The 26,034-nt window shown below is 43.1% G+C and overlaps 1 protein-coding gene across 1 annotated transcript in view; it reads right to left on the bottom strand.

Moving 5' to 3' along the window:
• Positions 1 to 19,653, bottom strand: part of PHEX (phosphate regulating endopeptidase X-linked) — a 401,425-nt gene extending 381,772 nt beyond the window's left edge. Inside the window, exon 1 of the mRNA XM_073667505.1 lies at positions 19,181 to 19,653. Coding sequence (XP_073523606.1) covers positions 19,181 to 19,304 — 124 coding nt within the window. The 5' untranslated portion in view covers positions 19,305 to 19,653. The remainder of the gene's footprint in view (positions 1 to 19,180) is intronic.
• Between the last annotated feature and the right edge of the window lie 6,381 nt (positions 19,654 to 26,034).

Raw genomic sequence — 26,034 nt, 5'->3', positions numbered from 1 at the left:
ATAGAGAGCCAGTTCATTCCACGTATCCAGCTTGGATACCGAATAATTATAAGGCACAGAGTAATCACGGAGGACGTTGGTACGGTCGGCAAGGTACTCCCTCAGCATCTTCCCAAACTTTGCACTTCTTGTGAGAGTACCCCGTGCCTCAGGGCCTGTGTGATGGGAGGGTCTGAGAAAACTCTCCCAGAACTTTGACAGTGTTCCCCTGCCTCTGCTGGATTGAAGTTGTGTCTCTCTCGCCTGTACTCCTTGGTTGTCCAACGAAGTGTGCCCTCTGCCGCCAGCGTTTTCAGATGGGAATTTTTTTAATAGTTCTGGAACAAGGGCCTTCTGGTACTGCCACATTTTTGTAGACCTGTCTGCCTCAGGAATAAGAGATATAAAGTTCTCCTTGTAGCGTGGGTCTAGAAGTGTCACCAACCAGTAATGACTGTCACCCAAAATTTTGAGGAAATTTTGAGAACGCGAGGGTCATGGGAAAGGCAGCGTAACATAAACTCAGCCATGCGTGCCAGACTACTAACAGGCAAGACTTCCATGTCCTCACCAAGAGGATGACTGACCATGCTCTCCTCCTCCTCCTCCTCCTCTCTGTCCTCTGGCCATCCACGCTGAACAGACGGTATGACAGCTGTGCAGGTAGTACCGTCTATAGTGCATGAAACTAGCTCCTGTCCTTCCTCCTCCTCCTCCTCATTGTCTCCCAATCCACGTTGGGATGAGATGAGGCTTGGCTGTGTGTAATCACCCTGTATGGTTCCTTGCTCCATCTCATCGTGCTCCACCTGCAATGCATCCTCTTTGATTGTGAGCAGAGAGCGTTTCAGAATACAGAGAAGCGGGATGGTGACGCTAATTATAGCATCATCGCCGCTCACCATCTGGGTGGAGTCTTCAAAGTTTTGGAGGATGGTACATATGACTGACATCCATGTCCACTCCTGAGGTCTTATGTGTGGAGTCTGAACTGAATACCGATGGCCTTGTTGATGCTGGTACTCAACAACTACCCTCTTCTGCTCACAAATCCTTCCCAACATCTGCAGTGTTGAGTTCCAACGCGTGGTGACATCACACACCAGTCTGTGAGCCTAAAGCTGCAAACGCTGCTGAAACACTGCATGAGATTAAGCACATGGGCCAGGCATGGTGTGTGTGTGAGCTCGCCTCGCCTCAGAGCCGCCACCAGGTTCCGGCCATTGTCACACACGACCATGCCTGGCTGGAGGTTCAGCGGTGTGAGCCACAGATCTGCCTGCTCTTTCAGAGCTGTGCACAACTCTTCAGCATTGTGCGGTTTTTCACCTAAGCATATTAGCTTCAGCACAGTCTGTTACCGCTTGGCTGAGGCACTGCTGCAGTGCTTCCAGCTTGTGACTGATGTGGTCATTTCGGAGATGGAGGCTGAAGAGGAGGAGGAGGCTGAGGAGGATGAAGTGCAGGAGCTGTAGACCGTGGGGGCAACCCTGATTGACCTAGGGCCCGCAATCCTTGGCGTCGGGAGGACATGTTCTGTCCCGAGGTCCGACTTGGTCCCGGCTTCCACTATGTTAACCCAGTGTGCCGTCAGCGAGATGTACCGTCCCTGCCCACAAGCACTTGTCCCCGTGTCCGTGGTTAGGTGGACTTTATCGGTAACTGCGTTGTTGAGGGCACGGCTAATGTTTTGGGACACGTGCTTGTGTAATGCGGGGACGGCACACCGGGAGAAATAGTGGCGGCTGGGGACCGAGTACCGAGGCATGGCCGCCGCTATCAGGTTGTGGAATGCTCCACAAGCTTATAAGGCAACATTTCGAGGGCAAGCAGTCATGAAATGTGAGAATTTAGTAGTGTGGCCTGTGGGGCGTTGGCTGCATATTTGCGCTTGCGTTCCAAGGACTGGGGTATGGACAACTAAACGCTGCGCTGGGACAAGGACATGGACGTGCTTCCTGATGCTGCTACTTGAGAGTGTGCAACGACAGGTGCAGGGCAGGAGGCATCTTCGCATGCACTATGGAAAGGGGATTGGCTTGCATGCACAAAAGTGGAAGAAGCAGTGGTGCCACCCGCAGACACTGTTCCTGGACCCTGGGGTTCAGCCCACAAAGTCGGGTGCTTTGCTGCCATGTGCCTGATCATGCTGGTGGTGGTCAGGCTGGTAGTTTTGCCACCCTTGCTTATGTTGGCCTGGCAGGTGGTGCAAATAGCCTTTTTGGGGTTATCGGCAGAGTCTTTAAAAAACAACCAGACTCGGGAAGACCTAACAGTTGTACTGGCAACTTCCTTCGTGTTGGTGTTACGGGGAACGGTTGCCTGCCTTCTGTCTGCGGCCACCACACCGCTTCTTCCTGCCTGTTGGGGTGCTCTGCCTCCCTCCCCCTGTGTGCTGCTGTCCTTGCTCTGCATGTCCTCCTGCCAGGCTGGGTCAGTTACTATATCATCCACCACCTCGTCTTCCACTTCCGCACCCTGGTCCCCCTCCTGACTTTCTGGCAATTGTGTCTCATCATCGTCCACCTCTTGTGACACTTTCCCACTGTCGCCTTCATGTGAATGGGGCTGCTCAAATATTTGGGCATCGCTACACTCGATCTCCTATTGCCCCGCTTAAAGTGGACCGGGCGAAAGGCCCGAATCTATAAATGGAAAAGTGAACAGCTCTTCAGAGTGTCCAAATGTGGGATCAGTTGTCTCTGGGTACTCGGCATGGTGGGAGGAATGAGGATCAGGGTGAGGAATATGAGGTCCAGACTCACGGCTACTGAGACTCGACCGTGTGGAAGACAGGGTGGTGGTGGTGGTGGCTAAGTGACTGGAAGCATTATCCGCTATCCAACCAACAACCTTTTGACACTGCTCTGGGTTCAATAGTGGTGTGCTGCGGTCCCCTTGAAATTGCGACAGGAAGGTCAGGCGAGAAGATGTGGGTGTTTGCTGTGGCACAATTTCAGCTTGCCAATGGCCTTGTCTTCGGCCTCTGCATGCACCATTACCATCACGTCCAGTTCCCCGTCCCTTGCCACGTGCCTTGCCCATTTTAAATGGAGGACAGTATCTTCCACGCTCACTACAAATGACTGAGTTTGGAGCGAACTTATGTGTGATCCGTGTGACGGAGAAAACAGAGTTTTAAATACCTGGCCTGTAGGTAAGTAGTTTGAACAGCAAACTGCTGTGAATTGCTTCACTGACACACTAAAGGAAATTTTTAATGGAGGCCAGAAATGGCAGTATCTTCTGACAATGTATATGTGATCAGTGTGACGGAGAAAACAGAGTTTTAAATACCTGGCCTGTAGGTAAGTAGTTTGAACAACAAACTGCTGTGAATTGCTTCACTGACACACTAAAGGAAATTTTTAATAGAGGCCAGAAATGGCAGTATTTTCTGACAACGTATATGTGATCCGTGTGACGGAGAAAACAGAGTTTTAAGTAGCTGAATTTCTAGCGCTGTAATATGGAAAGGACCTGGCTGTATTCTGCAGTGCCAACAAGCAAATGACACAGAAAAATAGTGTTCTCTGGATTGCTTTTTAAGCAAATAATGAGGATTAGGATCCAAAGATGTGGGTGTTTGTTGTAGCACAATTTCGGCTTGCCAACGGCCTTGTCCTCGGCCTCTGCATGCACCATTACCATCACGTCCCGTTCCCAGTCCCTTGCCACGTGCCTTGCCCATTTTAAATGGAGGACAGTATCTTCCACGCTCACTACAAATGACTGAGTTTGGAGCGAACTTATGTGTGATCCGTGTGACGGAGAAAACAGAGTTTTAAATACCTGGCCTGTAGGTAACTAGTTTGAACAGCAAACTGCTGTGAATTGCTTCACTGACACACTAAAGGAAATTTTTAATGGAGGCCAGAAATGGCAGTATTTTCTGACAACGTATATGTGATCCGTGTGACGGAGAAAACAGAGTTTTAAATAGCTGAATTTCTAGCGCTGTAATATGGAAAGGACCTGGCTGTATTCTGCAGTGCCAACAAGCAAATGACTCAGAAAAACGGTGTTCTCTGCATTGCTTTTTAAGCAAATAATGAGGATTAAGATCCAAAGAAAAGTATTCCTGGCCCCTGAGACCTGGGCCTTTGTATAGAAATATCTAACAGTAGCAGAAGGCAGAATTGGAATGGAGCCTCTTGTGCTATATGCACTGCAGTCTGCTATATACACCGCCTGCCTATACACCCTGCCTGCCTGATATCTCTGCAGATGGATTAGTCCTCAGAAGGACTGTTTGTTAAGATGGATATGTGTAATGTACGGTTTTTCTCCCTACACTACCTAATACACAAGCAAATCTCTCCCTGACGCAGCAGCAACTCTCCCTACACTATCTGATCCAGAGTGACTGTGACGAGCATGGCGGCGCCAGGTCTGATATAGACCTGATGACGCTGTGCGGCCAGCCAATCACTGTAATGCCCACAACCAACATGGCTACGGCATTACAGTGCATGGCAGGCAATCCCTGCATGTTCATTGGCTCTCTAAAGAGCACCAAACATGCAGGGAGGGGACCCGAGTTTCTGCCCGAGCAACCCAGAAATACTCGGTGAGCACCGAGCAGTAGCGAGCATGCTCGCTCATCACTAATCATAACACAAACTCAGGCATGCTGCGATTATTTCCTCGAACAGACAATGTCTGAGGAAAAAATCTGACGTGCACTTACTCATTAAATAACAAGGGGACGAGTGCTATCAGATAAAACGACGAAGAGCATTTGTACGAATATTACAACCCTTAGGTTCACCCATTATAAGCCAATGGGTACGTAAAAAAATTGATTAAGTAAGGGTCAATATCTTTATCTCACACGTATTTCAATGATAGTTTCCCATCTTTATAATTGTAATGTATCTGTTCATGTAAAAATGAAAGCCATGCAACTGTACAATATGGATACGGATGACATACAGATGATAATACAGATGAAAAATCATCTCTTTTTTCTGCCCATAAAATGGACAATTTTGTTTATGCTCGTGTGAACCCGGCCTCACTTGGCCACTTAAGTCTCTACTAACTACAACAACATTACTTATCTACAAAGTTCAACAACCTGTTATGCTATGGGCATAACAAAAATGATTACCAGATCCAAACACTAGCGGGCGCTCCATGGACATCATATTTTGCTTGGCCAATACAAGGGACTTTAGTGTAATCGTAATTGGCTTGGCAGACTGCCCCCGACAAATGCAATCACAGATTTTTCCTGCCTGAGCCTATTGTTTGGCTGCTCCTTACTTATCCATCTTATCAAACTTGCATGTGCATTTAGTTTAGCAAGACATACCTGCTAACAACTCATCAAACTGGTACAGAAATGGTTACTGTCTGTCAATTTGGCTTTATTAAGAGTTCCCACTTACAATACATAGAAATTAGCCTCCTATAGCAAAAAAAAACCCCAAACCTTAAATTGATATGTTTTTGCTGAATATTTTCCAGAAATGTAGTATTTTTATTGGTGGTCTTAGATTAATTACATATTACATAATCGCAATGTTTTTTTCTGTATTAAAGGGGTTGTCCAGGATTTATTAAATGACCTATCCTTTCGAGAAGTAATCAATATTAGATTGTGGGGGTCCAACACTAGACACCCCCATCCATCACTGTTGCCTCTAAGTTGTGCACTCTTGAAATGACAGAGTCAAAGAATACTCTGCAGAGGGGTATAAGGCTAGGGTCAGAAGGCTGTATATTCTCTCATCCGAGAGAATAGGGCCGATTATGCAAATGATCAGATCAGAGTGTGATTAGAATGTGATCAGAGTGTGAGACGATTCTCGCAAATGAGGAGAAGATTGAGAAAAAAATTATCCATCTTTTCCATTCTGTCAGTCTGTGGAAATCAGACCGTACTCAGATGTCATCCAAGTGCAGTCCAATTGTGGCGCCCCTGAGGGTTCAGTCGCCACAGAGGTACTGCATCTCACCCAGAGGTGTGGTACCCCACTCTCAGGTAAGGAGGGAGTACTATCTGGGACCCACCCACCTGCATCCAACACTACACCACTCCAGACCAGCAGGAGGGGCAAGATGCACAAATCCACTGCTGAGTTCTGTCCCTGGTTGGAAAGGGGGGAACCAAGAGAGGGGGAACCATGTAGTGGGTGTGGTTGGAGGAAGTAGATCAGGGGAGCACAGACAGGAAGAGTATAAGAAGAAAGGGAACCATCTTGAAATGGCCAGTCCTGCTCAGCAGAGCAGTGTAGTAGGTCCAAGCTCCTGGCTCCAGTGCTTGGAGCAGGAGTTGAGAGGAGAGAGGAGAGCGGGTCTAGTGAGAGAGGCCCAGGAGAGTGAGCGAGGACAGGAGCAGAGGGAAGGCTCCAGAGACTGAGGGGATCCCAGGGGTACGGTGAGTGCAGGAAGCCACCCGTGCGCCCGAATCTACACGGACATGGAGGGATCAGGCTGCAGAGGGGACCAGCCCCTAAACTAGTGGAGAATAATCAGACTCAGCTAGATAACCGGAGGCTGCTGTACTTGCAAGGTTCAGCTGCCAACCACCACAATTACATCGCCGAAAAGGTGGCCGCATAGGATTCAGGGGACTGCAGGTCGCCCGACAAGACTTGAGGCTACTGGTTTGGGACACTGATTGTGAGGCGCAGGGCAGGAGGGTGAGAGCCAGCGCAGGAAGACGACTGAGAAAGGAACATAGAATGGGGTCCCGTTTAAGTACTCCTGAGAGACTTGAGAGTTGCTGAACCCCTTCCCTGGTGAACACAGGACGACGTGGGCGGTTACACACTGGCTCTTATAACCTGGAGTCTTGAACAACTGTGAGTAAGATGTGAAGACTGCACCCCACTGTGTCCTGGAATTATTGCTGCGCCATCACCAGCCCAGCACTACACAGCACCAACAACATCTACCCTATAGAATCACTATATCCTGCCCTGGAGCTTAGCTCTGCCTGTGGAGAGCTGAACCAACTCTGCTGTGTCACCATCAGCTCCAGGGGATCTGCACCGCAGAGGCAGCTCCATATAGCCGCATACCACAGATGGCGTCATGAATATTATCTCTAAAAACTTTATTCCCCTTTTACTTTCCCTTTAATTGACCGCCCTGGGTCAAGGACCGGGTCACTGCCACCATGACATCCCCAAGCACCAACTGGCCCGGCTACCGAGTACCCCACGGCCCAGGGGGCGCGTCACTATGTTTTCCACAGACTCATTCATTTGCATGGCCGAGTGCGATAAGAACATCAGATCAAGCTTGGGCATGCCGCGCTTTTTACCTTGGACATGTGCACTGCCCCATAGACTAACATTGGCCCGAGTGCGATTCGATGTTTTGTCGCACCACACTCGGGCAGAAATTACAGTGGTGTGAGCAAGCTCTAATTGTAATTAGTTTGGTTAGGCTCATGAGTTAAGCTGTTTTAACTCTCTCCTTTCCACATCACTTAGTTTCGAGGGAACACTGCCACAGATCAACAGATTGCAGTTTCCTATGTGGCCAGATGTAGTGCAGAGCAGGGTTGTTTTTATTGTTATTTATTTTGGTCACTTACTTAGCGCCATTAATTTCCACAGCACTTTATACACATCCTGAAACTGTCCCCATAGGGACTCACAATCTAAACTCCCTATCAGTATGTCTTTGGACTTAGAACAGCACAGCGCCATATACTGTGTAATGGCCAATTTCAGGTACGGCAGCTCAACAAGATTTCTCCCGTGCATCCCCCCTACTCTGGAACTCTCTACCCCAACACATCAGACTCTCACCTATCGTGGAAACCTTCAAAAGGAACCTGAAGACCCACCTCTTCTCTTCTGACAAGCCTACAGTAGCCACCAGCTCTACCCTCACCTACTGTATCCTCACCCATCCCTTGTAGACTGTGAGCCCTCGCGGGCAGGGTCCTCTCTTCTCCTGTACCAGTCGCTGACTGGTAATTGTTCAAATTAGTGTACTTGTTGTTTGCTATGTATACCCCTTTTCACATGTAAAGCGCCATGGAATTAATGGCGCTATAATAATAAATAATAGCTTCCATTCATTTCAATAGTAGCTGAGGTGTAATACCCAACAAAGTCCACTACCTAGTGTATGGCGCTGTGCTGTTACAAATCTGTACACAATGGGAGCTGCAAATAACTGATCATGAGGAGGTTCCTGCTGTCAGACCCCCACCAATGTGATAATGACCTAAGTCCTGGACAACCCCTCTATTTTGTGTTGCTACAACAGTGAATGAGATCAGGCTTGGACTGGCCCACAGGAGAACAGGAGAATCCTCCGGTGGGCCCCTGTGCAGGAGTGGGACACCACCCTCTTATAGGAGCAGTACTTGGCACTATACACTTGAATCACTACGTACAGACAAAGGCAGCATCTTATTCATATAACAATCTACCCAGTTCATTGTTATATAAAGTTATATGAAAAAGTTTGGGCACCCCTATTAATCTTAAGCTTAATGTTTTATAAAAATTGGTGTTTTTGCAACAGCTATTTCAGTTTGATATATGTAATAACTGTTGGACACAGTAATGTTTCTGCCTTGAAATGAGGTTTATTGTACTAACAGAAAATGTGCAATCTGCATTCAAACAAAATTTGACAGGTGCATAAGTATGGGCACCCTTATCATTTTCTTGTTTTAAATACTCCTACCTACCTTTTACTGACTTGCTAAAGCACTTTTTTTGGTTTTGTAACCTCATTGAGCTTTGAACTTCATAGCCAGGTGTATGCAATCATGAGAAAAGCTACTTAAAGTGGCCACTTGCAAGTTGTTCTCCTGTTTGAATCTCATCTGAAGAGTGGCATCATGGGCTCCTCAAAACAACTGTCAAATGATCTGAAAACAAAGATTATTCAACATAGTTGTTCATGGGAAGGATACAAAAAGCTGTCTCAGAGATTTAACCTGTCAGTTTCCACTGTGAGGAACATAGTGAGGAAATGGAAGAACACAGGGACAGTTCTTGTTAAGGCCAGAAGTGGCAGGCCAAGAAAAACATCAGAAAGGCAGAGAAGAAGAATGGTGAGATCAGTCAAGGACAATCCTCAGACCACCTCCAGAGAGCTGCAGCATCAACTTGCTGCAGATGGTGTCACTGTGCATCGGTCAACTATACAACACACTTTGCACAAGGAGAAGCTGTATGGGAGAGTGATGCGAAAGAAGCCGTTTCTGCAAGCACGCCACAAACAGAGTCGGCTGAGGTATGCAAAAGCACATTTGGAGAAGCCAATTTCTTTTTGGAAGAAGGTCCTGTGGACTGATGAAACCAAGATTGAGTTGTTTGGTCATATAAAAAGGCGTTATGCATGGCGGCAAAAAAACACAGCATTCCAAGAAAAACACTTGCTACCCACAGTAAAATTTGGTGGAGGTTCCATCATGCTTTGGGGCTGTGTGGCCAATGCCGGCACCGGGAATCTTGTTAAAGTTGAGGGACGCATTGATTCCACTCAGTATCAGCAAATTCTTGACAATAATGTTCAAGAATCAGTGATAAAGTTGAAGTTACGCAGGGGATGGATCTTTCAGCAAGACAATGATCCAAAACACCGCTCCAAATCTATTCAGGCATTCATGCAGAGGAACAATTACAATGCTCTGGAATGGCCATCCCAGTCCCCAGACCTGAATATCATTGAACATCTGTGGGATCATTTGAAGAGGGCTGTCCATGCTCGGCGACCATCAAACTTTACTGAACTGTAATTGTTTTGTAAAGAGGAATGGTCAAAAATACATCCAGGATCCAGTAACTCATTAAAAGCTACAGGAAGCGACTAGAGGCTGTTATTTTTGCAAAAGGAGGATCTACTAACTATTAATGTCACTTTTCTGGTGAGGTGCCCATACTTATGCACCTGTCAAATTTTGTTTGAATGCAGATTGCACATTTTCTATTAGTACAATAAACCTCATTTCAAGGCAGAAACATTACTGTGTCCAACAGTTATTACATATATCAAACTGAAATAGCTGTTGTAAAAACACCAATTTTTATAAAACATTAAGCTTAAGATTAATAGGGGTGCCCAAACTTTTTCATATAACTGTACATTTGTGATTGAGTATAATGTCACATTTGCATGTAACTGAAAAGTGGGGCCCTGGAGGTGGTTACTGGTGGGCCCTTGGCACCTTAGTCCAACACTTAATGAGATGACACGTGAAATAAAACACACTTGCATACAATACTGTACTTGTAGTAAAGTCTACTCCATCTGTACTGACAGAATGGGAATAGAATATGAATAAGTATCAATATGCAATATAATAATAATAATCTTTTTATTTATATAGCGCCAGAATTGAGACAGTATGTACATTCATAAAGTGGTAAAATGCCCATAAAGAGGCAGCAGCCCCCACTGTGCGGGCATGTAGTAATTTCCCATAGAGCAGCAGGTAAGCCGAATGCATTATCTGTATTCAAATTGAGTTTTCATAGTTCACAAAAGAACCTACAGAAGAACAATTTCAGCTCCGCTACATCCAGATACCCAATGAACCGGTCAGATTTGATATGTTTCTGTAATTAATCTCACGAGAAGATGAAGGGATGAGGTCCCGGTGACTAAGTGACACACATTGGGCAGTGGAGACATAAAAGGCATTTGGCAGTGTAATGTAATTGTGGTGGTAATGTGGCTCTGTTGTCTTCTACTGTGTGAACTTCAGCCTGGCACAGATTCTGCAGAGCAATGCAGAAAGTTCTTGTCCTGTGTGGTGTGTTTGATGTGATTTCTGAAGAGCACTTCCTGTCACAAAGCCCGATTATCTGCTACATTACTTCAGATAGGGTCAGTCACGCCTCAGGAGACTGAAAAAATATTTTGACAGGCATAGAATGTGCCACAATAAGGGTCATTCATCAAAGACTCCTGCATGCAAAGTAAGGCCAGCAACCTGACGCAGCAGCACAGCCCCGCAGATGCCACCAGTACCTGCCGCTTCCTCCACTGCCAAGATATGGCTGAGAGGCGATTCTTCTGGCTGATTCCTTAAATTCAGTTTATATTACAGCAATATAATATTTTAAGAAACTTTGGCTTAGATAGTGAGAAAAGACTCATAAATATTATTGTTCTGGTTAGCCAGTTTAGGTGTCACGCCTGGAACACTTTTGTCTCTTTTCACATAAAGTAATTAGCTTAGTAAAAGTCACTGAATCCCATCAGCAGCCCATGTATATTGTGCTTATAGTGGCTGCAGTCATAGCTGTACACAAACTATGAGACGCATCCGAAACGCAGAATTCATAGAATAGACTGAAATATGGACGATTATGACACAGCCCTTTGAGTGAAAAGTCTGAGCGGCTCCTTTGTTGTACACACCAGGACATGTAAGAACCTACCGGCAATGGATAGCACTGTATGCCTATACGATAGCTCCATTTAAAGGGAAACTGTCACCAGATTTTCCCAATAAAAACTAAGACCACCACCTTTAATCCCTCTTTTACAGCAGCCTAGTAAGCTGTAAATAAGTCCTGAACCCCCTCTGCATATCCCAAAAAATACCCTTCATAATCCCCCCATGTAGCGCGGACTGGTCCAATGGGTGTCGTTGGCCTTGCTTCAGCACCGCCTCTATCCCCGCTATCGCCATCCTCCTGCTTACTTCGAGTGGATGTCACATCCTACGTCATCCGCACAGTGTCCTCCAATCGAACTCACGCTGGGAGAGGCCAGAGAGCGCTGATGACCCAGAAGTGAAGCTGGCGCCTGTGCTTTACAGTACTTTGCAGTGCCCTCAGCAGGGCAGAGCGAAGTGCACCTGCGCAGGAACCAGATATAGAGCGCTGTGTGGATGACGTAAGACGCATCATGCACATGAAGCATGGTAGGAGGAGAGCAATTGCGGGGATAGAAGAGGATCCAAAGCAAGACTAGCAATGTCCATCAGACGCGATGGGCCATATGAGGGGATTATAAAAGGCATTTTTTGGGATCTGCAGAGAGGGGATGGAGACTTATTTACTGTTTACTAGACTGCTGTAAAAGAGCCATTAAAGGTGGTGGCCTTAGTTCATATTGGGAAAACCTAATGGCAAGTTCCGTTTAAAAGGTTGCCACATTTTTGCCACCTAATCCGAGAGCAACAGACTGTAGAGACAGACCCTGATTCCAGCAATATGTAACATACTGGGCTGCTTGCTGCAGTTTTGATAAAATCACAGTTTTATCAGCAGCAGAATATCCTAGAGGATTAGTAAACCTGTTGTCATGTAGTCCTCCATATTCACTTCTTTCTCTACTGCAGATCTACCAGTTCTCTGAATGCTTAACTCTGTATAACCCCACCCCTGATTGTCTGCTTTCTGCCTATGCACAGTGTACACAGAAAGCTGCCAATCAGGGGTGTGGGTGTGGTTACACAGAGCTCGGCATTCAGAGAATTTCTAGATCTGCAGGAAAGAAAAGGAGATATTATCAAAACTGCACCAAGCAGTCCAGTAAGTGACACATTGCTGGAATCAGGGTCTATGGCCCTACATGAGGCTGCTCTCAGATAGGGTAGCAAAAACCTGGTGACAGATTCCCTTTAAGGGTAAATGTCAGGAAATCTTCCCAACAATTACTGCTAACTGCAAATCCAAAAAGCAGTGTGATTGCAGCCTTACTTACCCCTCCCCAGTCCATCCTTAATGCTGCAGCCAGAGTCATCTATCTGGCTAATCGTTACTTGGATGCTTCTGCTCTATGCCAATCATTGCACTGGCTGCCCATACATTATAGGATGCAATTTAAATTGATCGTTCTCACCCACAAAGCTCTCCACAGTGCGGCACCCCCCTACATCTCCTCCCTCATTTCTGTTTATCAGCCTACCCGTTCCCTACGCTCCGCAAGTGACTTTCGACTAACATCCACACTAATCCGTACCTCCCGCTCCGACTCCAAGACTTCACCCAAGTTACACCTATTCTTTGGAATGCTCTACCCCAAGAAATTAGGATGAACCACAACCTATACAGTTTTAGGCGCTCTCTAAAAACACACCTGTTTAGGGTGGCCTTTCACGTTCCCTAATCGAAGTCCTTTTATATTTTTATAGCCCATTCATTATTTCTCCAAACATAAGTCTCCACCAAACTCCACCGCACGCAAAATCACTACAGATACTGGCTGGTGACGAGCTCATGCAGCCTTTATCTATCCCTCATCCCCTCAAGATGGCTGGACCATCATTGTAAATAAGCCCCTGTACTTTGTGTTACCCCCACCTCATTGTAGATTGTAAGCTCTTACAAGCAGGGTCGTCATTATTTTTGCTTTAACTATTGTATTATCTTTATCTATGTTACTTATGACTGTTGTATATGAACCTCTGAATTGTAAAGCGCTGCGGAATATGTTGGCGCTATATAAATAAAAATTATTATTATTAATACATAATTTTATTTTATAACAATCTTGTACAAGTTTGATAGCTGCACTAAAGTCAACAGCCTGGATTGGAGTTTTCTCCAATCCCGGTAATTGTGGCAACAGCTATGTGTTATAGCTTCTCTCTTGCAAATGAATACGTGGTCACGGGACAGTGCCCAGCAATTGCTGTAGGGAGGACTTTTAAGAAGGTCAAAAGTGGATAGTTTCTTGCTCTTATTTTCTTCCCTGAGCACTCCATTTTTGTTTTGTTCTTTTTTGTTGTTTTTTTAATCCTCCATACATGTACACAAATATGAGTTTTTTGAGTCAGTGTTGATTTTTATGGTCTTTTCCAGAGAATCTGTGAGCCATACCCCCTTGTAAAGACCAAAGAAATTAGCCCTAAATAAAAAGGACCATATTTATGGAACCCTATGGCAAATTTAAAAAAAATAAGATAAGAGCAAAAACTGCTTACTTTTGACCCTTTGACAGGTTCTCTTTAAAGGGGTTGTGAAGATAACATTAGCTATCTACAGGATTTTTGATGACTTATAGAGTCATGAGGATCCAACTGTTGGATCTGTACCGATTGGCAGAATAGGCCCCTTTTATACCATTACAATGAAGCAGCAGTATGTATCGACATGGCAGTCAGGGGCTTAATGAAGGCCCCCATATTTGTTGTTGCAGCACACATATGAAGTCCAGTCTTTGGCTAGACTATATAGGAGCTTATAAAATTACATTTTTATCCCATGAGGTAAAAGACAAAATAAAAAATAAATAAATACATGCACAATAGTGCATAATCAGTCACTTTGCCTTCCCAAAAAAAGTGAGCAAAAGGAGATCAAAAAGTTGTATGTAACCAAAAATAGTAATGATTAAAATGTGTAGATGTAATGTTAGATGTAATTCTATCAAATGAAAACTACAAAAAGTTCTAGCTCTAGGAAGGTGAGGATCACCTCTGCCTCTATACAGTGTAACAAGTGCAATATACGCTAGGTATATACAGGGGCATTGCATATATTTATGTTACTGAGGTCCTTTTCTCCTTTATTTTTTTAATTGGAGTTACACTTTTTTGGGATAAATGGAAAGAATGAAAGTACAAAACAGTTCTTAAATTCCTGCAAAAAATGTACAACACTTAATGTGAAAAGCATACATTTCTAGTCAAAACATCAAACCTGTTATATGTTTCCCCTGACACATGTCAAGCTATGAAATTTATAGGGCAGCAATAACCAACTTCTAGCTCTCCAGCTGTTAAAAAACTAACATGCCCTGAGATCCTGCAGCCTTCTGGGAGTTGTAGTTTTGTAATAACTGAAATCCAAAGGGTTGGAAACTTTACAACTCTTTACAACTGGGGGTTTTTGGGACCCTCGGCTATACAAAACATGCTCGGTATATCATATGGCCACATATGGTTGCAACGTAATCTTTATTGCCATCACTGCACACAAGTATCATTAACAAGGTCAAACATGTGCGGTTCAGTTAACTCATAAGAATGACACCTAAGGGCAAGTGGTTGGCCGCAAATTCAGCGCATAATGGAGTTGTTTTCTGCTGGACTTTTGTGGCCATTATTGTGTCCCAGCTTCGGTGACTGCAGGATCTCTTGCCTGGGACTCTGATGGCCACTTTGTCTTCATGATCATTATTACTATCTGCATAATGTAAACTAGAGCAATTAAGGGACTGACAGGTTTGGTTTTCGTCTGTCATCACACCTAAGCTTTTGTCCAAGATCAAAGACTTTTCAGGCAAGACTTTCAACCAGATTTACATGGCAATAAAGTTCTCTGTTGAAGTCATAGTAACATAAAACATCTGTCTCAGTTTATTCTGATTCATTTTACGGCCACTCCAGCAGAAATGGGCAGAATTGTTCATGACTGCAAAAACATTACTATGCTTGTTGTCCAGGATCGAATCTTTGTAGAACTTTCTAACATCACCCGCTTAGGTGGGAAGAAAGACACAACACAGCTACTCAAATGCAAATCAGAGTTAAACGGCTGTCCACCACTTTACAATCTATACGCAATAGGCCCAGGTTGGTTTTCTTAAAGAAAGAGAACTATACTCACTTCCCGGACCGGCACCACTCCTCCACACTCGCTACTGCATCCGCCACTGGGCAGAAACGTCCTCTATGAGTGTCACGCGACTTCTGCGGACAATCAGCGGTAACTGATCGGCTGCAGCCTTCTCATTCTGTTCAAACATGAATATCTGAGAGATGAGTATAGTTTTTTTATTTTATTAAACTACCCTGAATTCATTAACTATAACTTGTAAAGTGAGGGACAAGCTAATTACTATTTGCTAATTCTAAAACAGTTCATAAACATTATAATAATAATAATTTTTATTTATATAGCGCCAACTTATTCCGCAGCGCTTTACAATACATTAGATTAAAGTCAGCTGAACTTTATTTTTGGCAGGTCGGGCCATTCATCTAATGTGGGGTCTCTTGACCCTGTCATGATAGATGATGTTGGGGGAAGAATCGAGCATATGGTACTTCAACGCCTAATCCTTTTGTTACCAAAAGGTATTGGGCAGCAGGAAACACTGGGAAGATAAGCTGCCCCCTGGAGGAGGGAGTCTGGGAGCAGCTAACTCTTTTACTGTCTTTTCCCCATTAAAGGGTTTCTGGGCACAACGTATTGATGACCAATCCATAGGATAGTACATTAATATCAGATTATTGGGGGTCAAACACCTGGCACCTCTGTTGATCTGCTGTTATTTGCTCCGACTGCCACCGGATGTAAACCCATTAAACGTAGCTCCAAAGCACAGCTTCATTCAATGTGCAGTGATCACTGCCATGAACTACAGAACAACTCCTATTATCTGGATTAGGAGCTATTCTGCGTTACCCAAAAGTAGCCACTACACTTTGAATGGCTTTGCAGCTTTGTTCTATGTGTTTACATAGGATGGCTGCCAGAATAAATAACAGCTGATTGTGGGGGTGCTAGGTTTTGGAACCCTAACAATCTGACATTGATGACTTATCTTATGGATAGGTCACCAATGTGTTATGACCGTACAATCCCTTTAACTATACATATATGCCCAACCATCCCAACTTTTCTGTGAGATACCTGTTGGCCAAATGACAGCAACCTGATGTGTATTGACAGCCTAAACATCCCATGTAATTTTCATTCTACAACTAATGGCCTTTATTAAGTAGCATTGAAACCACATTGAAGTTTTCATTAGAAATATAGGATTTTTTTTTTTTTTTCATGCCTGACGGAGAAATTTAAGTTTGTACTTTCAACCTTTCCAGTTAACAGCTAAAAGGTATAACTTTATAACTTTCTATTTAAATTATAGTTATAGGAACAAGGTGAAACTTGTGGAAGATAACTATGAGTAGTCAGGAGGCAGGAACATCAGGAAGAACATTTGGCATCAGTAATTTTAAATTAACTGCAGAAGACTTCTGTGAATTCTATGGACAGCTAGGATCGCCAACAAAGATGTTCATGATCATATAAACTCAGAATTGTCCCTGGAAGGCAAGACAGGGAAACTAACCTATCTTGGACATGTGGTGAGGGCAATTAGAAAAGTAGTTGCTAATCAGAATGGTCAGTAGTAAAAGAAAAATTGGGGAGACCAAAGACCCATTGGCTGACACCATCAAGAATGACTAGGGAATGAACATCAAGCAATTGAAAGACGCCATAAAAAATGGGAAGAACAGAAAGAACTGGTCTACAGAGTATCCAAAGGTTGGAAACTACGGCATGAATAGAATCAGAATTTAAAAAAAGCTGTGATTGACATCGAGTGCTGGCAAAACAGAGATATTTCTCTTGCCCCACAGGCCCATAGTCATTTAATGCAGGGTTCTCCAACTCCAGTCCTCAAGGCCCACCAACAGGTCATGTTCTCAGGATTTCCTTAGTATTGCTCAGGTGATAACTGCATCACCTGCACAGGTAATAATTCCATCACCTGTGTAATAATAAGGAAATCCTGACAACATGACCTGTTGGTGGTCTTGAGGACTGGAGTTGGGGAACACTGATTTAATGTATTAACATTGTCTATGCAAAATATCAATGCCTTTAAAAGTAGTTTTTTTTCTGTTTGCTAACATAGCCCCAACCTTTTACGCATTGCTATACGTATATAAACAGCATGTAAAATGCCAATTTCAGAGTGATCAGAATTGTATCCATTGTAATCATTTCAGATACCTTGGAGAGTTTGACTGATACAGAGGAATATTGGAGCACTGGTTTCCATATGCAGAAATAGACAGAAGAGACCCCTGTATAAGAACAATATATGAGCTCTTTGCTCATCATAATGCACAATTATACCTGCTTCGGAGGCAGAAGTGACCACCCATACCTCTTGGTTCCCTGTGCGGTTGCACCGATGGTCTGTCCACCCCTCGTGGTTACCTTGGGAGAAATTAGCTTATGTATGGCCAGGTACATGGGCAGACACCAGCTTGGCCGGTGTGCATAGAGTTCAGTACATAAGAGGGGGAAGCAGACAGGCTAAGAAACCATCATCCAAGTAGTGTTCTCCTGCCAGCAGCAAAAGCACCAACACCATAAAATCCATTTTTTTATTCTTCACAGCTCCAACACAAGCCCCCCAGTAAGTGTAGACAGAATTAAAGGGAAGTTAACTTCAGGCAAAATTAAAGAAATAAATAAATGTAGCACAAAACCTGATTTAAACAACAGGTAATTTTTTATCTATTTTTTAGGGCTCGGGCACATGACTATTTTCGGAGTAGGACCGGTCCGAGGAAAAAAAGTGACTGCATGTGTGAGTTGGAACCTGATTATTGGATTGCACTCGGCCATGCAAGTCAATGAGTCTGTGGAAAACATCGGACTGCACTCGGATGACATCTGAGTGCAGCCAGATTTTCAAGGAGTAACAGAATGAAGAAGATGGAGATATTTTTTTTCCATCTTCTCCTCTACCGAAAAAATTTGATCACACTCTGATAAAACTCTGATCAAAGTGTGATTAGCATAATTGTCTGGATTCTCTTGGGTGAGAGAAAATACGCTGGTGTGACCCTAGCCTAGGATGGAATGGAAATGAGAAAACTGCATCCTATTCCATTCCAGCATCTGAGCATCATTACTTTATAACATTGAAGACCTTTGATAAAGCTACGTGACAGAAACCATTAATCATTTCTTTTTTTAAATAGACCAGATATATTTTTTAAAAAAACAAAGCTCTCGATCAAAAAATATTTTTCTGCATTTTTAATTATTTCTTCTCATTAATGTCAGTGGACCAATAATTCAAGTTGAAAAACTGATCATAGTGTTATAGCATTTTTTTCTATAGCTTCTTGACCTGATTATTGAAAATGGAATGAAAAATGTATTTCTTTTTAAGAGTTGACAAACGGAGGTCAATGGAATTGATGCAAATGATACCAAAATAAGCATTACTGTATCCATTTGCAGCACAAGAAACTGAACTGGATCCTTTATCTTATCCAATGTAAACGAAAGATAAAGTATCTTTCTTATTTTCTGGCTACATGCCCCTCTTCTTGTGATGCCCTAACCAAAATGGTCCTAGTTTATATACATTTACTAACTTTACACTTAGTTTACCCCCATCACCCATGAGCAGAGACTTTTTATAGTGAGGGTAAACTACACATCTATTACATTCATTTGTTGCGTTTCATTCATTTAGATAAAACCTATTTGCTACTCGCTTGTCATTCAGACAGTCCAATGAAACTCGTAATTTTACACAAGTTGTGGTAATAGTTACTTACCTAGTAGAAGCAGTAAAGCGAGGATCCCTGTGATGCATATGAAGATGACCAGGGCTATTTTAATTGCTCTAGTTGCAGAACTTTTGTTGCCTGACTTTGACGTGCCCATGTCTTCTCCTTCCATAGACTGCTTGTGAGAGAAGAGAACTGCCTGAGGACAAATTTCCTTCTCCCTTTAATGTTCCTCTTGAGGGTTTTAATCAGAAACCCATGTTCTAAATAAGCTTCCTGCCCTTTCGTCTTCTTCATAGAATACACATCTTTACAAGTTTTTAGTCATCAGACTTTGTCTCTCCTCCTTCTATAGAGGGGTGGGAGGAATGGAGCACAATAAAAAAAAAACAAGGGCTTTCCCTATCCCTCCTCTTCTGGAAAAAAAAAACTACACACAGCTCACCGGCTGGGACTTGCCAAAATGAATGGTGACTTTTCATATTCACAAAACTTCTGTGGTCTGTGAAGTATGCTGCAGAGCTAGGCTGTGAGGCTCAGATTATCTACATATTGCTATCCGGATGGCTGGAAGCATAGAACGCTGGGAGTGTGTATCTTGTGTCATACACAACTTACAACATTGTGTTCATAATCTTCAGATATAGTACGGTTAATCTTTTTCTTATCTCTAGTTGTTAAGCTTCCAGGGTTCAGCCTGCCAAAATATGACATGATCTATCCTCATTCTGCACTCCTTGTGGCTTAAAGAAAGAAAGGCGTAAAACTTTAGCAGAAAAAAAAGTTGTAATAATTTATGTTTACTTATTTAATCAAGAATATATATATAAAGTAAAGAGTGATTCACTCGCTACTTCACCAGGAGAAATTACTGTAACATCTAAAAGAGAAGATCTATCATATTGAAATTTGAGCTGTACATACCTTGGTTAATGAGAAACTGATGGTTTAAAGCAGGTGTTGAAAATGTCCACTGTTCAGATCCAAGAACGCCTGTACGACAGTTTCATATTGTTTAATGTATTCCGCAGGACTTCTGGGGTCGCAGCCTGAATTTCTCACTGTACGTTCTCTCGGAGAGCCTGTAATGTTCGTGGCTTGCTACTGTGCACTCGACCTTTCAAATGGCCCCCAAGTAAAAAATCCGGCAGTGTTAAATCAGGCGATCATGGTGGCCACAGTACTTTAGAGGTTACTCTGTCATCAAAGAAGGCTTCAATACACGGTTTGGACGGCAGATTTCGACCTCTAAACTTCTTTAGAAAATCACTTTAGCATCTCTCTGAGGACTCAGTTTTCCAATAAGTTTTCACAATGAAAAACGGTAAATTGTTAACAAATGAAGAAGTGGAGAAGACCGGCAGGGCGACAGGTTGGCGAAAACACTTGGTGCAAGGAAGTGTCTCGTTGCTGTCGCTGAGGTTCATTGCACTCTCACTTCTCATGAGCCATGAACCAAAGTATGTACAGTCCAAATTTCAGTACAGTCGGCCATCTCTTTTAGAAGTTACAGCAATTTTTACGGCTAATGTAACGAGTGAATCATCCTGTAAAATAAAAAGGCCAAGATCGATGCATAAGTATCACAATGGAAAACTGCTTTAGCTTAGAACAAGACCCCCTCATTCTGGTATTTAAAAAAGTCTCAAAAAAGCCCCATCAGAATGGAGTATTAGCTGCCAATGCTGCATTCATTGTTTTATGAGACTGCCAGAGATAGTAGAGTGCAACGTTCAGCTTTTTGAGGCCATTCCCCTATGGATCATGCACAGCTGTAAGGATATGGACATGCTGCCCACGTTTCCGTCTTGAAGAAACAAGTTTATTATTAAAATAAGCTTTGTGGTGTAGTGTGAAAAATCATGTATGATGTAATATATAATGTTATGTGAATTGTGATGTGCATTAGTAATGTTAGTAACATGTGTAGTTGACCATAGGGATAGTTAGAGATAATATTTTGGATGAGCCCAGAGTGGGAGGGGAATGACTTACAGGTAAAGTGACGATTTCCTGTCAGAGAATTAGATAGGGCCTGGAGTGCAAAGTGAGTGGACCAAAGGGTCCAGGGTGAGCAGTGCCGCATTCTGGGGTGACCCTAAGTGAGAGGAGACCGAAGAAGAGGAATAGTGAGATCTGGAGCATAAGTGACTTAAGAGACAGAGTGGCCTTCCAGAAACAGGTCCTAGGAGAGGACGTCTAGCCTCGAGACCTCAAGCTTATAACGCTGGAAGGTAACGGGCCTATACAGGACTGAGTATGTGAGATGTGTAAAGTGTCCCAGTCAAGATCTCCCGAGCATCAGCATTATTTGAAAGAGGACGTGGAACAGCAGAGCAAGTACAGTGCTTTGAAAAAGTATTCATAACCCGTGAATTTTTCCACATTTTTTCATGTTGCACCCACAAACTTAAATGTATTTTATTGGGATTTTATATGATATACCAAAACAAAGTAGCATTTGGGCAGTGTAAAGGAAATAATACATGGTTTTCTAATTATTTTAAAAATATAAATCTGAAAATTATGATGTGTATTTGTATTCAGCCCCCTGTAGACTGATACCCCTAAATAAAATCCTCAGCGAGCAATTGCCTCTGGTAGTCACATAATTAATTAATTGAGTCCACCTGTGTGTTATTTATTCTCAGTATAACTACAGCTGTTCTGTGAAGGCCTCAGAGGATTGTTTGAGAACATTGCGGATCAAACAGCATCATGAAAACCAAGGAACACACCAGACAAGTCAGAGAAATAGTTGCGTAGAAGAGCAAAGCAGGGTTAGGTTATACAAAAATAGCCAAAGCCAAGCTCTGAAAATCTCACAGAGCTCTGTTCAATCCATCATCCAAAAATGGGAGAAGTGTGGCACAACTGCAAAACCTACCAAGACATGGCAGTCCACAAAAACTGACATCCCATGCCAGGAGAGCACTAATTAAAATAGCAGCCAATGGTTACTCTGGAGGAGCTGCAGAAATCAACAGCACAAGTGGGAGAATCTGTCCACAGGACAACTATTAGTCTTATACTCCACAAATCTGGCCTTTACGGATGAATGGCAAGAAGAAAGCCATTTTTGAAAGCAAGCCATAAGAAGTCCTGTAGGAGATACAGCTAGCATGTGGAAGATGGTGCTTTGGTCATATGAGACCAAGGTAGAACTTTTTGGGCTAAATGTAAAATTCTATATATGGCGGAAAACTAACAGTGCCCCTCATCCTGAAAACACCACCCCACCATTAACCCCTTTACCCCCGAGGGTGGTTTGCACGTTAATGACCAGGCCAATTTTTACAATTCTGACCACTGTCACTTTATGAGGTAATTACTCTGGAATGCTTCAACGGATCCCCCTGATTCTGAGATTGTTTTTTCGTGACATATTGTACTTCATGATTGTGGTAAAATTTCTTCGATATCACTTGCGTTTATTTGTGAAAAAAATGGAAAATTTTGAAAATTTTGCAATTTTCAAAATTTGAATTTTTATGCCCTTAAATCAGAGAGATATGTTACACAAAATAGTTAATAAATAACATTTCCCACATGTCTACTTTACATCAGCACAATTTTGGAACCAAAATATTTTTTTATTGGGGAGCTATAAGGGTTAAAAGTTGACCAGCAATTTCTAATTTTTCCAAAAAAATTTACAAAACCATGTTTTTAGGGACCACATCATATTTAAAGCAACTTGGAGGGGTCATTAGGACAGAAAATTCCCAAAAGTGACAACATTCTAAAAACTGCACCCCTCAAGGTGCTCAAAACCACATTCAAGAACTTTATTAACCCTTCAGGTGCTTCACAGGAATTTTTGGAATGTGGAAGAAAAAAATTAACATTTAACTTTTTTCACAAAAATGTTACTTTAGACCCAATTTTTTTTTATTTTTGCAGGGGTAACAGGAAAAAATGGACCCCAAAATTTGTTGTGCAATTTCTCCTGAGTAAGCGTGGGGGAAAACCACTGTTTGGGCGCACGGCAGGGTTCGGAAGGGAAGGAGCGCCATTTGACTTTTTGAATGTAAAATTTGCTTGAATAATTAGCGGACGCCATGTTGCGTTTGGAGAGCCCCTGATGTGCCTAAACAGTGGAAACCCCCACAAGTGACACCATTTTGGAAACTAGACCCCTCAGGGAACTTATCTAGATGTGTGATGAGCACCTTGATCCCCCAGGTGCTTCACAGAAGTTTATAACATTGAGCCGTAAAAATAAAATTTTCACATTTTTCCCACAAAAATGTTTTTCAGCCCCCACTTTTGCATTTTCATAAGGGTAACAGGAGAAATTGCATCATGCAGTTTGTTGTTCAATTTCTCTTGAGTAAGCAGATACCCCATATGTGGGGGAAAACCACTGTTTGGGCGCACGGCAGTGTTCGGAAGGGAAGGAGCGCCATTTGACTTTTTGAATGTAAAATTTGCTTGAATAATTAGCGGATGTGCCCCTGATGTGCCTAAACAGTGGAAACCCCCCACAAGTGACACCATTTTGGAAACTAGACCCCTCAGGGAACTTATCTAGATGTGTGGTGAGCACCCTGAACCCCCAAGTCCTTTACAGAAGTTTATAACATGGAGCCGTGAAAATAAAAAAATCAAACTTTTTCCACAACAATGATGTTTTAGCCCCAATTTTTTTATTTTCACAAGGGTAAGAGGAGAAAATGGACCCCAAAAACTTTTGTGCAAATTCTCCTGAGTACACCAATACCCCATATGTGGGGAAAATACAGTGTTTGGGTGCACGGCAGAGTTCAGAAGGGAAGGAGCACTGTGTGACTTTTTGAACGCAAAATTGGCTGGAATCGAGAGCGGACGCCATGTCGCATTTGAAAAGCCCCTGATGTGCCTAAATAGTTGAAACCCCCCACAAGTGACCCCATTTTGGAAACTACACCCCTCAAGGATTTTATCAAGGGGTATAGTGAACATTTTGAACCCAGAGGTACGACACAGAATTTGATGACATTAGGTCATCATAGTGAATAAGTTGTCATTAGTCTTGAGCGCAAGTGCTTGCTACTTGAGTTTGCATCGGGTACTCAGGTATGCACCATGTATGACGGGTGCTCAAGTGAAATGCTCGAGTCCCCGCCCGCATGTTTCACGGTTATTAGACACCCCAAAAAAAACATGCGGGGATCGCTCGAGCATGGCAGGCAATCCCTGTGAGGTTTTTTTGCCCGCAAAGCATATGGGGCGGAGACTCAAGCACCCGCAATACTCAATGCATACCCGAGCACCCGATGCAAACTCAAGTAGCGAGCACTTGCGTTCAACACTAGTTGCCATATCGTCATTTTTTATTTTTTTTTATAAAAAAAAACAACCCTAACCCTACCCTAGCCCAACCCTGACCCCAACTCTAACATTAGCACAACCCTAACCCCAACCCCAGCCCTAGCGTTTATTTTTTACGCCGTTCCTCGTGCGGTATAAGTGATGAGATTACTTTATTGTTCGGGTCGATGCGACTACAGAGATACCAGAATCATATCGGGTTTTTATGACTGACAGCTGTCACACACTAAAAGACACATATTTTGTAAAATCTAGTTTTTGCACTGCCATATTTTGAGAGCTATAATTTTTCCATATTTTGGCCAACAGAGTCATGTGATGGCTTGTTTTTTGCGGGACAAGTTGACGTTTTTATTGGTGCCATTTTCAGGCACGTGATATTTTTTGATCGCTTTCTATTCCAGCTTTTGGGAGGCAGAATAAACAAAAACCAACAATTCAGGAATTGTTTTTTTTTAAAAATTTTTATTCTACTCCGCGTGTGGTAAAATTGATAAGGTAGCTTTATTCTTTGGGTCAGTACGTTTACAGCGGTACCACATTTATATCGTTTTTCTATGTTTTGGTGCTTTTACACAATAAAAGCCATTTTATAGAAAAAATAATTTTTTTGCATCGCTTTATTCTGAGAGCTATAACTTTTTGATTTTTCGGATGATGGAGCTGTATGGCAGCTTGTTTTTTGCGGGACAAGATGACGTTTTCAGAGGTACCATTTTTATTTATATTCGTCTTTTTCATCGTGTTTTATTCCATTTTTTGTTTGGCGGAATGATGATAAAGCATTGTTTTTTGCTTCGTTTTTTATTTTATTTTTTTACCGTGTTCACTGAAGGGGTTAACTAGTGGGATAGTTTTATAGGTCGGGTCGTTCCGGACCTATATGTGTACTTTTATTGTTTTTTTGTTTGTTTTTTTCATAATATTTATTGATGGGTACATTATATTTTTATTTTTGGTGGATTATTTTTTTTATTTTTTTTTAAATATTTTTTCAATTTTTTTTATTTATTTTTTTCACTTTCTGAGAGTTTTTACACTTTTTCACTTTGTCCCACTCTGGGACTTTCACTTTTTTTATTCTGATCGCTTGCATAGCATAGGGATGGAGCACCATCCCTGTGCTATGCAGGCAGTCAGTGCTGCACAGCGAGACGATGGTTTGCTCATGCACTGCGCATGAGCAAACAATCTTCCTGCTGTCTGGTGACCCGGATGTTGTCATGACGACATCGGGTCGTCATGGCAACACCCGGGAAGCAGCGGCAGACAGCGCTGGAGGCCGGAAGAGGAGGTGAGTATTGCGGTCACCTCCCCTTAGCCACCGCAATGCTGCGATCGACTTCGACCGCTCCCTGCACATAGTACCGGGTGTCAGCTGTGACAATCAGCTGACACCCGGCGGCGATCGCGCCCGCACAGCCTGTGTGCGCGCGCGATCGCCATGACGTACTAATATGGGTCAAGCTCTTAAGTCCCAGGGCACAGACGCGTATTAATACGTCATGGGCTGTAAAGGGGTTAAACATGGTAGCATCATGCTGTAGGGATGTTTTTCTTCAGCAGGGACAAGGAAGCTGGTCAGAGTT

Source organism: Phyllobates terribilis, unplaced genomic scaffold (genome assembly GCF_046119375.1).
Source record: "Phyllobates terribilis strain yellow unplaced genomic scaffold, ASM4611937v1 Scaffold_2__4_contigs__length_985480577, whole genome shotgun sequence".
In the NCBI taxonomy this organism is placed as follows: Eukaryota; Metazoa; Chordata; class Amphibia; order Anura; family Dendrobatidae; genus Phyllobates; species Phyllobates terribilis.
This window is presented reverse-complemented; position numbering and strand designations above follow the sequence as displayed.